This window comes from Mesoplodon densirostris, chromosome 9 (genome assembly GCF_025265405.1).
Source record: "Mesoplodon densirostris isolate mMesDen1 chromosome 9, mMesDen1 primary haplotype, whole genome shotgun sequence".
Taxonomy (NCBI): Eukaryota; Metazoa; Chordata; class Mammalia; order Artiodactyla; family Ziphiidae; genus Mesoplodon; species Mesoplodon densirostris.
Window position 1 is genome coordinate 7,028,989 of NC_082669.1, and position 13,354 is coordinate 7,042,342.

General features: G+C 50.5%; 1 protein-coding gene across 1 annotated transcript in view; it reads left to right on the forward strand.

The window, feature by feature from the left end:
- The window catches only part of COBL (cordon-bleu WH2 repeat protein), a 245,674-nt gene that overhangs the window by 232,080 nt on the left and 240 nt on the right, over positions 1 to 13,354 (forward strand). The window contains exons 12-15 of the mRNA XM_060108816.1: positions 7,922 to 8,019; positions 9,242 to 11,085; positions 11,971 to 12,090; positions 12,785 to 13,296. Coding sequence (XP_059964799.1) covers positions 7,922 to 8,019; positions 9,242 to 11,085; positions 11,971 to 12,090; positions 12,785 to 13,296 — 2,574 coding nt within the window. The remainder of the gene's footprint in view (positions 1 to 7,921; positions 8,020 to 9,241; positions 11,086 to 11,970; positions 12,091 to 12,784; positions 13,297 to 13,354) is intronic.

Genomic DNA, 13,354 nt, shown 5'->3' on the forward strand with positions numbered 1-13,354 from the left:
GACAGTGAGACCTCTCCATCCTTGGAATGCCAGACGCCAGAGGCTCAAGAGCAGAAGTTACCCTTTGCCATGACGGGCATGGCTAGGTCTCTCCGAATGGGACATGGGTTCCGATGGATGGTGAAGCTCTCCCCAACCGTCTCAGACACCCTCAGCTCGCAGAAGCTCCACTGTGGCGCCAGTTCCCAGGGGAAATAAGGAGTGTTTGTGGTTTTCAACTTTGCCAGGGTGCCCTGTACTATCGCCACCCCTCTGATACTCGGAGATTCACTCAGTATTGGAGGGAACAGTGGAAGAACCTTTGTGACCTGCAAAGACCCCAGTCTGTAAGGTCTGTAAAGTTCTAGTTTGCTGGGCTGTTTCTCCTCTCTCTGCCATCTGCTATTTTGCAGATAGCAAAGTCATCCAGACTTCTTTGGCAGGGATTGCCTGGGGTCCCACTTTGACAAATTGGAGGCAAGGACTCTTTGCTCCAGAGCTCCTGCAGCCTGTCCAAAGAGCGTCTGTGGGGTTGGCTTCAGCTGAAAGCGTTCTTCTTAAACTATTCGGTCTAGTGGCAAAGTGCACGTCTCCTGCTCATGCAGTTAATTTGGAGGCTCTGCGCCTTGCTGCCACGGCTCCAACTTCCTCAAGGGCAGCGCTGGCTGGGCTCCATCGAATGCCCTGACAGCCAAGATTTTGAATTGAAAAGGCTCAAGGATAAATACCAGTCTTCTAAAGAGAGCAAGGGTGAAGGCTTGGGAATGATTAGCGTGCGTTTTGTGTGCTGTGATCTGAAAATGGCATGTTTTCCATCAAGTCCTTCGATTAGATCCAATTATCGTTTTCATTGCAAAATAAATCTATGCCCTCAATTCAAACTTGACCCTGTAAGTGGGACATCACATTCCAAAAGTCTTCCTCTAAAGTTAGCACAGCCACTCAATGATCTCCTTCAGGAAGAATTCAGCCCATGTGGTGATTGTCCCTCATGGTGGGGACACCTAGCAGTGGCTTCCACACAGTCCTGCCCTGGGTGGGAGTTGTGTCACCCATGAAAGATATCCTTCCAGCTGCATCTTTCCTTCGTGTATGACCCAGGCCAACTCTCCTAATACATAAAGAGCAACACGATGTGAAGACTGCCTGGCATCATATCTGCCCTGCCTATTGCTGGTGATGGTGCCCTGGGCCGATGACTTGATCTCTCACTTCTTTTTTTTAAATTGAAGTATAGTTGATTTACAATGTTGTGTTAGTTTCAGGTGCACAGCAAAGTGATTCATATATATATATATATATATATATATATATATATATATATATATATTCTTTTTTAAAATTTATTTAATTTATTTATTTTATTTTTCGCTGCGTTGGGTCTTCGTTCCTGCACGTGGGCTTTCTCTAGTTGCGGCGAGCAGGGCTACTCTTCATTTCGGTGCACGTGCTTCTCCTTGTCGTGGCTTCTCTTGTCTAGAGCACAGGCTCTAGACACGCGGACTTCAGTAGCTGTGGCACGTGGGCTCGGTAGTTGTGGCTCGTGGGCTCTAGAGCACAGGCTCAGTAGTTGTGGCACTCAGGCTTAGCTGCTCCACAGCATGTGGGATCTTTCCAGACCAGGGATCAAACCCATGTCCCCTGCATTGGCAGGGGGATTCTTAACTGCTGCACCACAGGGGAAGTCCATATAAATATATATATATATATATATATTCTTTTTCATAGTCTTTTCCCTTATAGGTTATTATTAAAATATTGAGTGTAGTTCTCTGTTCTATATAGTAGGTCCTTGTTGGTTACCTGTTTTAAATATAATAGTGTATCTGTTAATCCCAAGCTCCTAATTTATCCCTCCCCCCTTTACCATCTTGGTAACCACAAGTTTGTTTTCTATATCTTTGGGTCTATTTCTGTTTTGCATGTAAGTTCATTTATATCATTTTTTTTCTTAGATTCCACTTATAAGCGATATCATGAGATATTTGTCTTTGTCTGGCTAACTTCACTTAGCATGATAATCTCTAGGTCCATCCATGTTGCTACACATGGCATCATTTCATTTTCTTTTTGTGGCTGAGTAATATTCCATGGTATATATATACCACATCTTCTTTATCCATTCATCTATCAACAGACATTTAGGTTGCTTCCAAGTCTTAGCTATTGCGAACAGTGCTGCTATGAACATTGGGGTGCATGTATCTTTTCCAATTATGTTTTTCTCCGGATACATGCCCAGGAGTGGGATTGCAGGATTATATGGTAATTCTATTTTTAGTTTTTTAAGGAACCTCCATACTGTTTTCCACAATGGCTGCACCAATTTACATTGTCACTCACAGGGTAAGAAGGTTCCCTTTTCTCCACACCCTTGCCTTGTTATTTGTAGACTTTTTGATGATGTCCATTCTGACTAGTGTGAGGTGGTGCCTCATTGTAGTTTGGGGCATTGACCTCTCACTTCTATTTTCTTGTCAGTACAATCGAGATCTACAGTACCACCCCTTGGAATAATGGCTAACATATTGCCAGCCTTCAGAAATTGATGGCTGGTGTTATTATTGTTGGTGGTGGTGTTGTTTATTTAAAACTGCCTGAGGAAGGATGGAAACTTGATTTGTTGGAAATCCTTATAACCTGTGTCTACCTCTGACCATCTGCCTCATTAGACTATTTAAACATGTGTGTTTGAAAAGAACATATGCTCATATTTGTGTACCGATAGGTGGATGGGGGTGAGACTAGCACTATTTCTAAACTCTCGAATCCTGAAGGCAATCTTGCTGTAATCAGGCGACTTATCCATCTGTGTATCACACTGTGTGTGATCAATACTGTGAAGCTCCCAGTCCTGGGATCCCTCTGGGGGACACTAGTTCCGCAGAAATGCTGTAAGGAGTCAATGAGACAGATTGGGTAAGTGGGTTACAGGCTCTGTTTTTTTTAACAGTAGAACCACACTGAAATCATGTATAGAGCCTCAAAAGACAGAAACTGTAGCTTCTCCAGGGGAAAGACGTCTCCCTGTATTGTCCGCTGCCTGCCCACCTTCCGCCTGGCCATCCGTAAGCTCCTTCTCAGCCCCCGCCTGTCCGTGAGTGGTGGACGTGAGGGCTGTGGAAGTGAGAAGCTGTGCCGCCGTTATCTGCAGGGCTGATGATTTCAAGACGCTTACGAAACTGAGAACGCGCAGGTCATGGGTGGAGGAGCTGGGCTCCGGTCCTGGCTTTTCAGCCCTGCAACTTTGTAACCAGAGGAGCTCTGTGACCTAGGAGCCTTTAGAGATGTTTTGTACCTTCTAGACCTCTGCCCCTTTGTAGTTCGAGGAAGGAACTTTGTGACTCTGGCATCATTTAGAAACATTTTATATGTTCTAGATCCTGAAACTTTGTAACTATGAGAACTTTGTGACCACAGAAACATTTAGAAATAGTTTATGCCTTCTAGAACCCTGCAATTTTGTAACTACAGGAACTTTGTGCCCGCAGGAGCATTTAGAAACATTTAATACCTTTCAGAACCCTGAAACTTCGTAACTGCGCTAACAAAGGAGTATTTACAAACATTTAAGATTTTGGAGAATTATGCTATAGGTACAGTAGCCACCAGCTAACTTTGGCTACTGAGCCCGCCAGATGGGTAGCCCAAATTGAGATGTGCTGTGAGAGTGCAATTGCACCAAACGTATAAAAAAAATGAACTTTTTATATTAATTATATGGAAATGATGATTATAATTTGCGTTAAATGTTGAGTTAAAGTATACTAATTAAAGTTAAGGAAAATTAACATTAAAGTATTTAATGAAAAATAATCTTGCTTACTTTTTACCTTTTTAATGTGACTACAAGAAGATTTTAAATTACATGTGTAGCTCATATTACATTTCTATTGGACCCTGTTGTTCTAGAACTCTGAAGCTTTATAAATACAGCACCATTTGTACATGGAATGGGGAAGTTAAGCACATATTACTGTCATCAGCCATCTATTTTCCCAGGCTTCTTACCTTTCGTTTATCAGGTAACTGTTTTGAAATCGCATGGGTTGGTTTGGTTGTCATCAGCAGTTGAACTGCTACCTGAAAAGGACATCTTTTTCCTCTCAGACTTTGCTTGTTTTCTGCGATTGGGTAAATTACCTAAAGAAACTTTCCTAGCCACGTCAAAAAGAAAAATGACTTGATGTGCTGGAATGGGGCAGAATCAGCCCGTGCTTTTTTCTTTCTCATACAAATTTTTTTTTTTAATGAAAAAGCACCTATTTGCCTGGGTACTGATTTCTCGTGACTGCTGTTAGTTCTCCCATGGGAGTGGGTGAGGCCATCGCCAGACCCCCCCCCCCCCCGAGGCTGCTCCACTTCCTGGGAAGACTCCCGCTTGAGGCCGGCTGAGCCTCAGACGTTAGGCAGTGGTGGCTTGTCCGTGGCTGTGGCCTTGGCAGAGTGACCCTCCGTGGGAGGGCAGGCTCGCGGTGATGTTTATCCAGCACGTGCAGCTGGTATCGGCACGCCTGTGCTGCTTGTTTGTCCTTCATTTCCTTGGTCTTAAACCAAAACAAACTGTCCATAAGAAACCGTCTATCTTAGACTGGGGTGTGTGCTGGGCGTGAGGAATGATGCCTGGGAAAGGAACATCTGCACAGTGGACTTTCAGCTAAAAGGAGGTGCTAATGCTTCTGGCCAGCTGTGATTCTGCAGGGGCACACACGAGGGCCCTCCTGCTGAGCCCACAGAAGCTGCCCTCCGAGCCCAGGGACCAAGTGCTTCCAGCTGGCTGTTACAGGGAGAGAGGAATAGCTGTAGTCCATCGGCAGCCCTTTGAGGACACGTGGATGGGGTGGGTGAGGAAGGAAAAGCAAATTCTGCTAAATCTCCCTCTCCTGAAGCTGTACATTGGAAAGCATAATACATACATCACACGGATTTGGGCTTTTGCCAAATGACCCAGAAGCCCAGAATCCAGAGTATGGCGGGTCCTATCCCGCATCAGGAGAGGCACCGGCTGCAGAAGCCAAGTGGTCCACAGGCCTGGCCTTGCCCCGCCCCGAAGGTGCTCGCCAGCCTTGGGAGAAGCACCGGCCAAGGACCTGGGCTCCCTCCCTCCACAGCGCTCCCAAGGCTGGTGGCTTCTGTCATGTGTCCACTCCCTCCTCCTGGACAAGCAAGGCCCCGGGGAGCCAGGTCCACACTGGGGCGTCAAGAGCAAGGTCAGGTGAGAGGTGGGTGGGGTGTGTCAGCGGAGTGTGAAGCTGAGCATCTGGAACAAACCTGGGATGTGTACAAGAGGCAGACGGAGGAAAGGGGTGGGCAGGAAGGCTGAGCCAGGTGGAGGGAAGAGGACGTGGTGTAGAGACCCCAGACTTCACAAGGGGGCCTGGACAGGAGGTGAGACGGGCAGGCAGAGAACAGGTCTGAAGCCCTGAGCTTGGGGCTTGGCCACTGATGGTTAGACCAGGCGGCTCAGGCCAGAGCCTGGGTGGGAGGAGCGTGGGGAAGGGCTGGCTCAGGCCTTGCTGCAGCGCCTCCTTGAGGATTTAGGGTTGTCACACACTGGTTTAGGATCATCACATGGATTGCTACGTACTCAGGAACAAGATAAAATGATAAACACAACATGCCATGTGTATTGGGCATGGTGTCACACACATGTAAACTGCTTTTCATAAAAGAATTAGTACTCATTAGAGGACCAAAGGATCATTTTAGATGTTGCCCATTTCAAACATTGCCTTATCAATCAAGCTGCTTTGTACCCAAATGAGCATACTTCACAGAAGAATAAAGTATAAAATATTTGCTATAATCCATCCATTTCAACAAATCACACTGGTTGGCGATGGTGCCTAGATTTCTGCCTCACCCTTGTCCACAGACACAGGTTACTTTTCGATCATCATGACCATCCTGTATGGAGTTGTATGTCTTGATTTCTTCACGTGACATGCCAGCTTAAGCAGTGATCTGTGTTTCCACCTACATGTCATGGTCATCGTAGGATGCAGTGACGGAGGGGACTCCCTCCCGCCGGACACTGTAGAGACGTCCCCATGAATATGATGAGCATGGTGGTGTTTATGTTTTTCCTTCCATAACATTATTTTCTTAAGGCAAATTATCAAAAGCGAGGCTAATGAACCAAAGTTCCTGCAGAGTTAAAGCTATGCTTTTTCTTCTTGATGTACACATTCCCATTGCTTTCCAGTTAACACCAGGAGCAACAAGTGTGAGAGTCTCAGATTCATGGAGCTGTCATCAGTTTGGGGTGATCTTCTTTCTCCAGTTGAAGCTTTATGAAATAATATCATCAGTGGAACTTCTAAATTACTTTTTAATTCTTTTTCTTCAAAGGGTGCATTATTTTAGTTTAGTTTAGTTTTTATTGAAGTGTAGTTGATTTACCATGTTGTATTAATTTCAGGTATACGGCTAAGTGAATATATATGCGTATACATGTATATATGTGTGTATATATATATTCTTTTTCAGATTCTTTTCCCTTATTGGTTGTTACAGAATACTGAGTATAGTTCCCTGTGCTACAGTTTTTAATTCTTATTAATATCATTCTGTTCCCATGGAACAGTGTGATTTTGCATACTTTGAAGGAAAGGCAAATACTTTGAAGGAAAAGTACAGATATAATTTTGTTTGGCTGGACTTTAAACAACTTAAAGCAGGAGCCAGCATTTGAAAAGTGTTCTGTTTTCCATTTCAAACACTGTTTTATAGAGCCCTTTCCATTTTTTTCTCTGCCGTACACTTTATTGAATATTTAAATGAGATTTATTTAAACCACCACATTCCATGAAAGAGAAAAACACAAGTTTAGTAAATGCATTCAATTAAGTCTCGGGGCAGAAGCAACAGGAAACGCAGCCTTGAGCCTCCCGGGTCGTTGTTAGTTGGTCCCCGGCCACACAGATCTCGGCCAACGCTCTTTGTTTGCTGTGTCAGAGGACATTAGCCGAGACGGGTCTGGAAGCCACTTCCTGGCTCCAAAGGGACACGGTCACCAAGTAAGAAAGATTCATTTATCAGAGCACAGACTTTGCTGCATAAGTGAGGATGGTACAAAGCACATTTCAAGCATCATTATCTCGGCCTGATTAGTAATGATGGAAATCGGTCCTCGATTTTTAACGGTCAGCGGGAAAGACCTTCAGCTTTCACTGAAGAGGGACAATCACCCCATATGTGTCTCTGTTCTTGGCACAGCAAGAAAACGGAGACAAGAGCCTTTGCAAAGGCTGCTTTCAAATTGCTTTGGCAGCCGTTGTCTTGTGGATGCCGCTGTCCAGGGACACAGATAAGGAAGGTCCAGTTCTCCTTGGGGGGGGTGGGGTGGGGACATCTCCCTGGATGCCCGGGTGGCAGCACCATGTGGCACCTCTGGATACAGACGTGGCCAGCCCTCCCCGGTTCTGGAACCCCCGTGAGCTTGGGCTGCTCCATCCTGAGCTCACGCGGTTGCCTCCCTGTGAAGCAGCAATAAGGACCTTAACTGCCTTATATCTGCTTGTGAGGGTTCTCATAGGATGATCTGGGCAAAAAAGCCCCAAGTAGGTCCCCGCGTGGGAAGGCTGCATGAGACACAGGGGGCCCTGTGTGGCCCCCCGCTGTGGGCATTTCCCCCTCCAGTTAAAACCCTGGGGGGCCTGGGCAGGGGGATGGGCTGGGGGGGCTGCCCCCAGTGTCCCTGCTGCCCTGAGGTTTGCTGTAGTGGTGGTGATCACTGTGCAACACACACACACACACACACACACACACACACACACCCCATCTGCGTCCCAGTAGGTCCAAGGGCAGCAGTAGTCCAACGCCTTTGGAACTGCAAGAATTTGACTTGAGTTGTACCTTCTTCAGGTATTTCCAGAAAAGAGTGAATTACGTAAATAATGAGATAAACGAACGCTCTCCCTTTCTCCTTGGTCTTCCCTAGAAGTGGAAAAGTTGCTCCAGCCTCACATGAGGATGAAGACCTATTCATGACTGGCCAGTTCCAGAAAACCCTTGCAGAACTGGACAAAGAGCTGGAAGGTAAGCACCACCTGCTCCTGCTTGGACCTTACCCCCTGTGGCCGGCGCTCTGAGGGTTATCTTCTCTGACTGAACTTTATGTCACCACATGGGGAAGATGTCTGCAGAGGGAATGCAGCTCCGTGTGAGGAAGGCCCAGACTGGGGGCTTAGCACACGGGTGAGCACAGCTCCCTGGAGGGGACCTTGCATCTGGGATGCTGCACAGTCCCGAGGAAACGTCTGAGCAGCTGCTTAAAACCTCCTCTGAGTAATACTGATTTTGCACATGAAAGTCTTCCATACGCATGAACAGAAAAAAAGTTCTCCAGTCCTCAAATAAGTTAGGGAAACACTGGGTGCCACACAGGCAAACAGGGCTGTTTATTAAACCTCCAACCCTGTTACTTGCTAATATGTGGCCTGACTTTCAAAGGGAAACGCAGAACACAGCGTGTTGACAGGGACCCCTCTTAGAGTGGGGCATCTCACAGCACTGCGATTCTGTGCATATATTGGAGAAATAATAGTGTAAGGCCAAAGCAGATGCAGATCAGCTCAGTAAAAACTGGAAATCTTTCCAACGAAGGCACAAGTGAAAATCAATGAGGAAGTAGATATTGGCTGTGCCTTCAAAGAAAACAAAACAAGAAGAAGGAGACAGACTCCAGAGCTGACCCAGAGTTTCGTCTGACTTGCTTTTCAGCGTTCCGTCCTCAGGTGGGGCTGACAGGGCTGAGAAACCTTAATCAGCCTTAGTGTGTCCTCTGGCTCTGCCCACGGGGCTCACTGCATCCTCTAGGGCTAATTCTGATGGGCTCGAGGCTTAGTCATCTGCCTCTTAATAAGCAAAGCAAGAGCAAGTTGTCCCATAGATTTTGTGGTTCTCCTAGTGAACAAGAAAAAGATGAAAGTAAAAAACCCCAAATCCACCTTCCCACCCTGCCTTGAGGTGATGTATATTGAGGGCTTGGACTTAGAGATCAATATGTAAGTGAAGATACCGGCAAAATGTTGTATGATACCTCAAGGCGTCACAGATCGGCAGACAGGTCCTCTGTTGAGTCACGCAAGCTGAGACTGGTTCCAGGCATGTGTAGATGACAACCCAAAATGACACTTTAAATAACTTACACCAAAGGCACCCCCGAGAAATCAAAGTCGGGGTGCAATTTCACTGAATAGGGGGCATAGGAGTTGTCCGAGCGGTGCCCATCTGTGACCTGTGTTGTGCTTCTTTGCAGAAATCGAAGAAAGCTATGAAACCGACTCGAGCTTCCTCACCAACTGCATACACAGCATGTCCGGTCGCTGCCCGCAAGGCACCGTCATCCCCGACGGCGATACCGAGGCAATCCCAGTGACATTCATAGGGGAGGTTCTCGATGATCCCGTGGACTCGGGGGCATTTACCAACAGAAACAACAACGCTGGCTCCTTCGACGCTGGGAGCACAGCCAGCAAGAAGGCCCAGCTGCCGCCGTGCCAGGCCGAGCACAGCCAGCAGCACGGGCAGAGGAGGGCGGCGGGGCCTGGCTCACCCGCTCCTTCCCAGGACCCTGGGAGAGAAATCAGAGTGGCCTCGACCGACACCTGGAAGGATGCGACTCCCAGTAAAATGGTGCCCAAGGCAACTTCTGCTTCAGCGCTTCACACGCACGACCTGAACGCGAAGGAGGAAGGCAAGGCGGCCGGCTCTGCTCATGGCGGGAGGACCCTGGCCCCCAGGAGGGTGAGCACGCAGCCAGGGAAGGAAAAGGAAGGAGATGATAAAAATGACGTCTGGACACCACCGCCGTGGTATCGAGGCCAACACCCAGGGGGGAGTTACGGGCTTAAATATGGCCTCACAACGTATAAAATCGTCCCTCCAAAGTCAGAGATGAAATGCTATGACCGGGGAGCATCCCTCTCCACGGGTGCCATCAAGATCGACGAGCTGGGGAACCTGGTGAGTCCCCACACGAATGCCGGCAGGACCATAGTCCCGACGTCGCCCACTCTGGAAGCAGAAGCCCCGCCCATTGGAAAAGTCAAAGAATTCTGGAGGTCCAACTCTATAGAAAAACACTCTGGCCGGCCCACAGAGGGGGCCAAGACCCCCACCACGCCCACGAATCCGCAACCTCAAGAAAGCAGACTCAGAGTGGAGCCCACTTCCCCAGACCCCAAAGCGACACTGCCCGGGCCCCGGTCCCCCAACCCAGAAGACGGGAGACCTCTGGAGGAGGGCAGAGGCTGGCCAGTCCCAGCAGCTGCCTGTCCCCTGAAAGTGCCAGCTAACACCGCAGACGTCCCGTTTCTCAAACCTCAGAGAAGAACATCCAGCCAGTACGTGGCCTCTGCCATTGCCAAGCGGATAGGGACCCCGAAAGTCCACACTGACGTGGGGAGGAAGCCTGGTGATGCCCAGAGGACATGTGAAGGCAGAGCGCCCGAGCCAACTGGACGACCTCCCATGATGAAGGATGGCACCACCCCCAGCCTGTACCCAGAGGCAGGCGTGCGTCACAGTGGGGACGAATCGGCAGCAGGGGCCCATCCCGGAGGGCAAATCGGCAGCCCTTATGGGAAGCTATCTACTCAAGACGGTCCCACTGGCATCCGCAGAACTTCCCATGGACCACTAATCACAGCTGCCCAGAGGGATCAGGCTGCCGTGGGACAGAACTGTGGTCTCAGTGGAGAGCAAAGCCCAGGCAAACACAGGACCAGCTCGGCATCTGATCCCAAGTGCCAGCCGGCCGGCACGAGCCCCCCTCCCGCTCGCTCGGGAGGTGATCAGACTCCAGGCTGTGCCCTGGTGAATGGCTCCAGGTGGGTCTCCGTCCACAAAGAGCCTCTTCACTCTCCGAGTGTGTCTGATACAAGTAGCCACGCTGGACGGGAGCCCCCAGAATGGGAGGAAAAGCCGGGTTTGTCAAGCACAGATGTACTTGAAGCCGATGGTACCTTGCCAGCCAGTATCTTTGGGCCAAAGAAGAAATTCAGACCTGTGGTCCAGAGGCCAGCCCCGAAAGACACATCCCTGCACAGCGCCCTCATGGAAGCCATCCACTCGGCGGGAGGGAAGGACAGGCTTCGCAAGGTGAAGTCATCGGCGGGCTCGGGCCTCAGGGATGGGCCCTTCCCCACACCCACCCAGACACAGACTTTAAGGTGGCATCGGAGGAAGGAGTGCCGGGCTAGGGATGCGGGTGAATGCACAGGCTTAATTTTACCTGGATTTCTGTCTCCTTGCCTCCAGAGTTGTTTGAATAGAACCATTAAGGGGCCCAAACGGATGGGTTTGGGCTCATCCACACTGCCTTTAAGGCTTTTGACTGCCCTGGGGAAAGATGTCGCCAATACGTAGCCCTTACCTGGTCGCAGGGGGGTGGGGCAGGGGGCATCGTCCATAACTGGTCCTCGAGCCTGGAGGGGGAGATGGAGGGTCAGGCTGGGGCCCTGCTCCCCACCGCCCTGCCCTTTCAGCAGTGGTGGGCTGTCATTCTTCAGTAACCTTGGGGACAGTTCTACCCCACCTGCCCCCACATAGGCATTTATCATCCTGCAAATGTTATTTAATAACTATGCCAACACGGATGATTGGGAACTCTGTCCTCCATTTTGCCACTGAGAAAACTGGGGTCACCCTGCCAGCTAGTGGGGACCCAGGCTTCTCATCCAGGTCTGCAGGACTTAAAGGCACACATCTGCTCAGGAAAGCTAGGACCAGTAACAGGAGGGATAGGACACTCAGGGGCGATCACCCTGTGCTACCCCAAATATATAACCTTTGATTTTTGTATATATAGCGTGAGGTCAATCCAGAATCTCAACCCGATAATTTTACCTTCTAACAGACAGAGACTGTGAAACTGACCCTGTAGGTCTGAACTGATAACTATGGGTTTTCCTTGCCCTGCCTTACCGTCAGCATTCCCCCCGTCTCCTGAGTGACATGTGTTGACATCATTAATAAATATTCTAGACTCCAGAACCCGGCTCAGAGGGAGGTCCGAAGAAACCATCCTACACAGAGGCAGACAGCGAGCGCTCAGCCCTGCTGGCAGCCATCCGTGGGCACAGTGGCACCTGCAGCCTGAGGAAGGTAAGAGGGGCCTCCACAGCCGCCCCCCCCACCCCAGTGATCCCGGGGATGCTGCAACAGCCAGGGCCACCCCCGATTTTGTAAGCAACGCTAAGTCATCATCGGAGTAGCCACACCAACCGCAGGAGAGGCGTTGCAGGGCAGCCCCTGCACAGAAACTTCCCCCTCTCCCCCAAACGTGTACGTCTTCCCTGCACAGCTAGCTCTGTGCACTCCCCCAAATTCCGGGGACACTGAGCCTGGCTTCAGGGCTTCGATCACCCAGCAGTGGGAGGCGGCAGCGTCTCAACTCAGGGATGGAGCTGCTGGTCTGGCACAGCTGCAGGACCACCTGGACTGGAGCTCGGGGGCAGAGGGTCATCCAGCTTCCAGAGCCAGAGTCCAAGGAAAAGCGGAACGGACACCTTCCCCTCCGTGTTTGGAGGAGGGGTCATCCCCATCGCTTGGTCGTTGGTGTGTGGCCTGGGGGTCTGTCCAGACACGCCACGGTGAGGCAAGAGGGCAGGGGCCTCAGCAGGGCCAGACTGACAGCCCTCCTCCCTGCCTTCAGTCTCTGCCACACACCCCAGCCCCCAGGAAAGCCCGGGGGTGGGGAGCAGACACGCCCCCTGGGCTGGCTGCACGGTCAGAGACCCTGGGCCACCTCTTGGAAAGTGTCCTTTGGGACACTGTCATTTAACCGTCTCGTTGCTAGGTGACGTCCTCCGCCTCTGAGGAGCTCCAGAGCCTCCGCGATGCCGTGCTGTCTGCACCCGGGGCAGAACCCCCGGGGCTAGAAGACCTTGGGATCCAGTCCCCACCCGCCCTGCCGCCGCCGCCGCCCCCGTCCCCTCCGGTCACCCAGGCTCCCACCGCATCCCGGACGGCGTCCAGGTCCAGCGCGGGCCCCCTCAGCAACCCAGTGGACGCCAGGCAGGCCTTGATGGACGCCATCCGCTCAGGCACAGGGGCCGCGAGGTTGAGAAAGGTGAGGATGCGTGACTGCGCGTGCGCGCTCGCGTGGGCAGATGCGCGCTCAGCATGGTGCGAAGTCGCTGCCAAACTGGCTCCTGGGATGCCGGGAGGGCTCCAGTGCACTCCTAACCCCTGCGCGCGTTTCCACCACCCACGGCTGCCTCTGATGCAGGACGGCCACCTGTCATGCATCCTGAAGGGCCTGCACCACACTCATGGCCTCCAGCCGGGGTCCAGAAGACAGCATAAATGGTTAATTAATTCATCTTCCTCTCTTGCCTTCTTTCTTTCATAATTTTTTTTTCTTTCG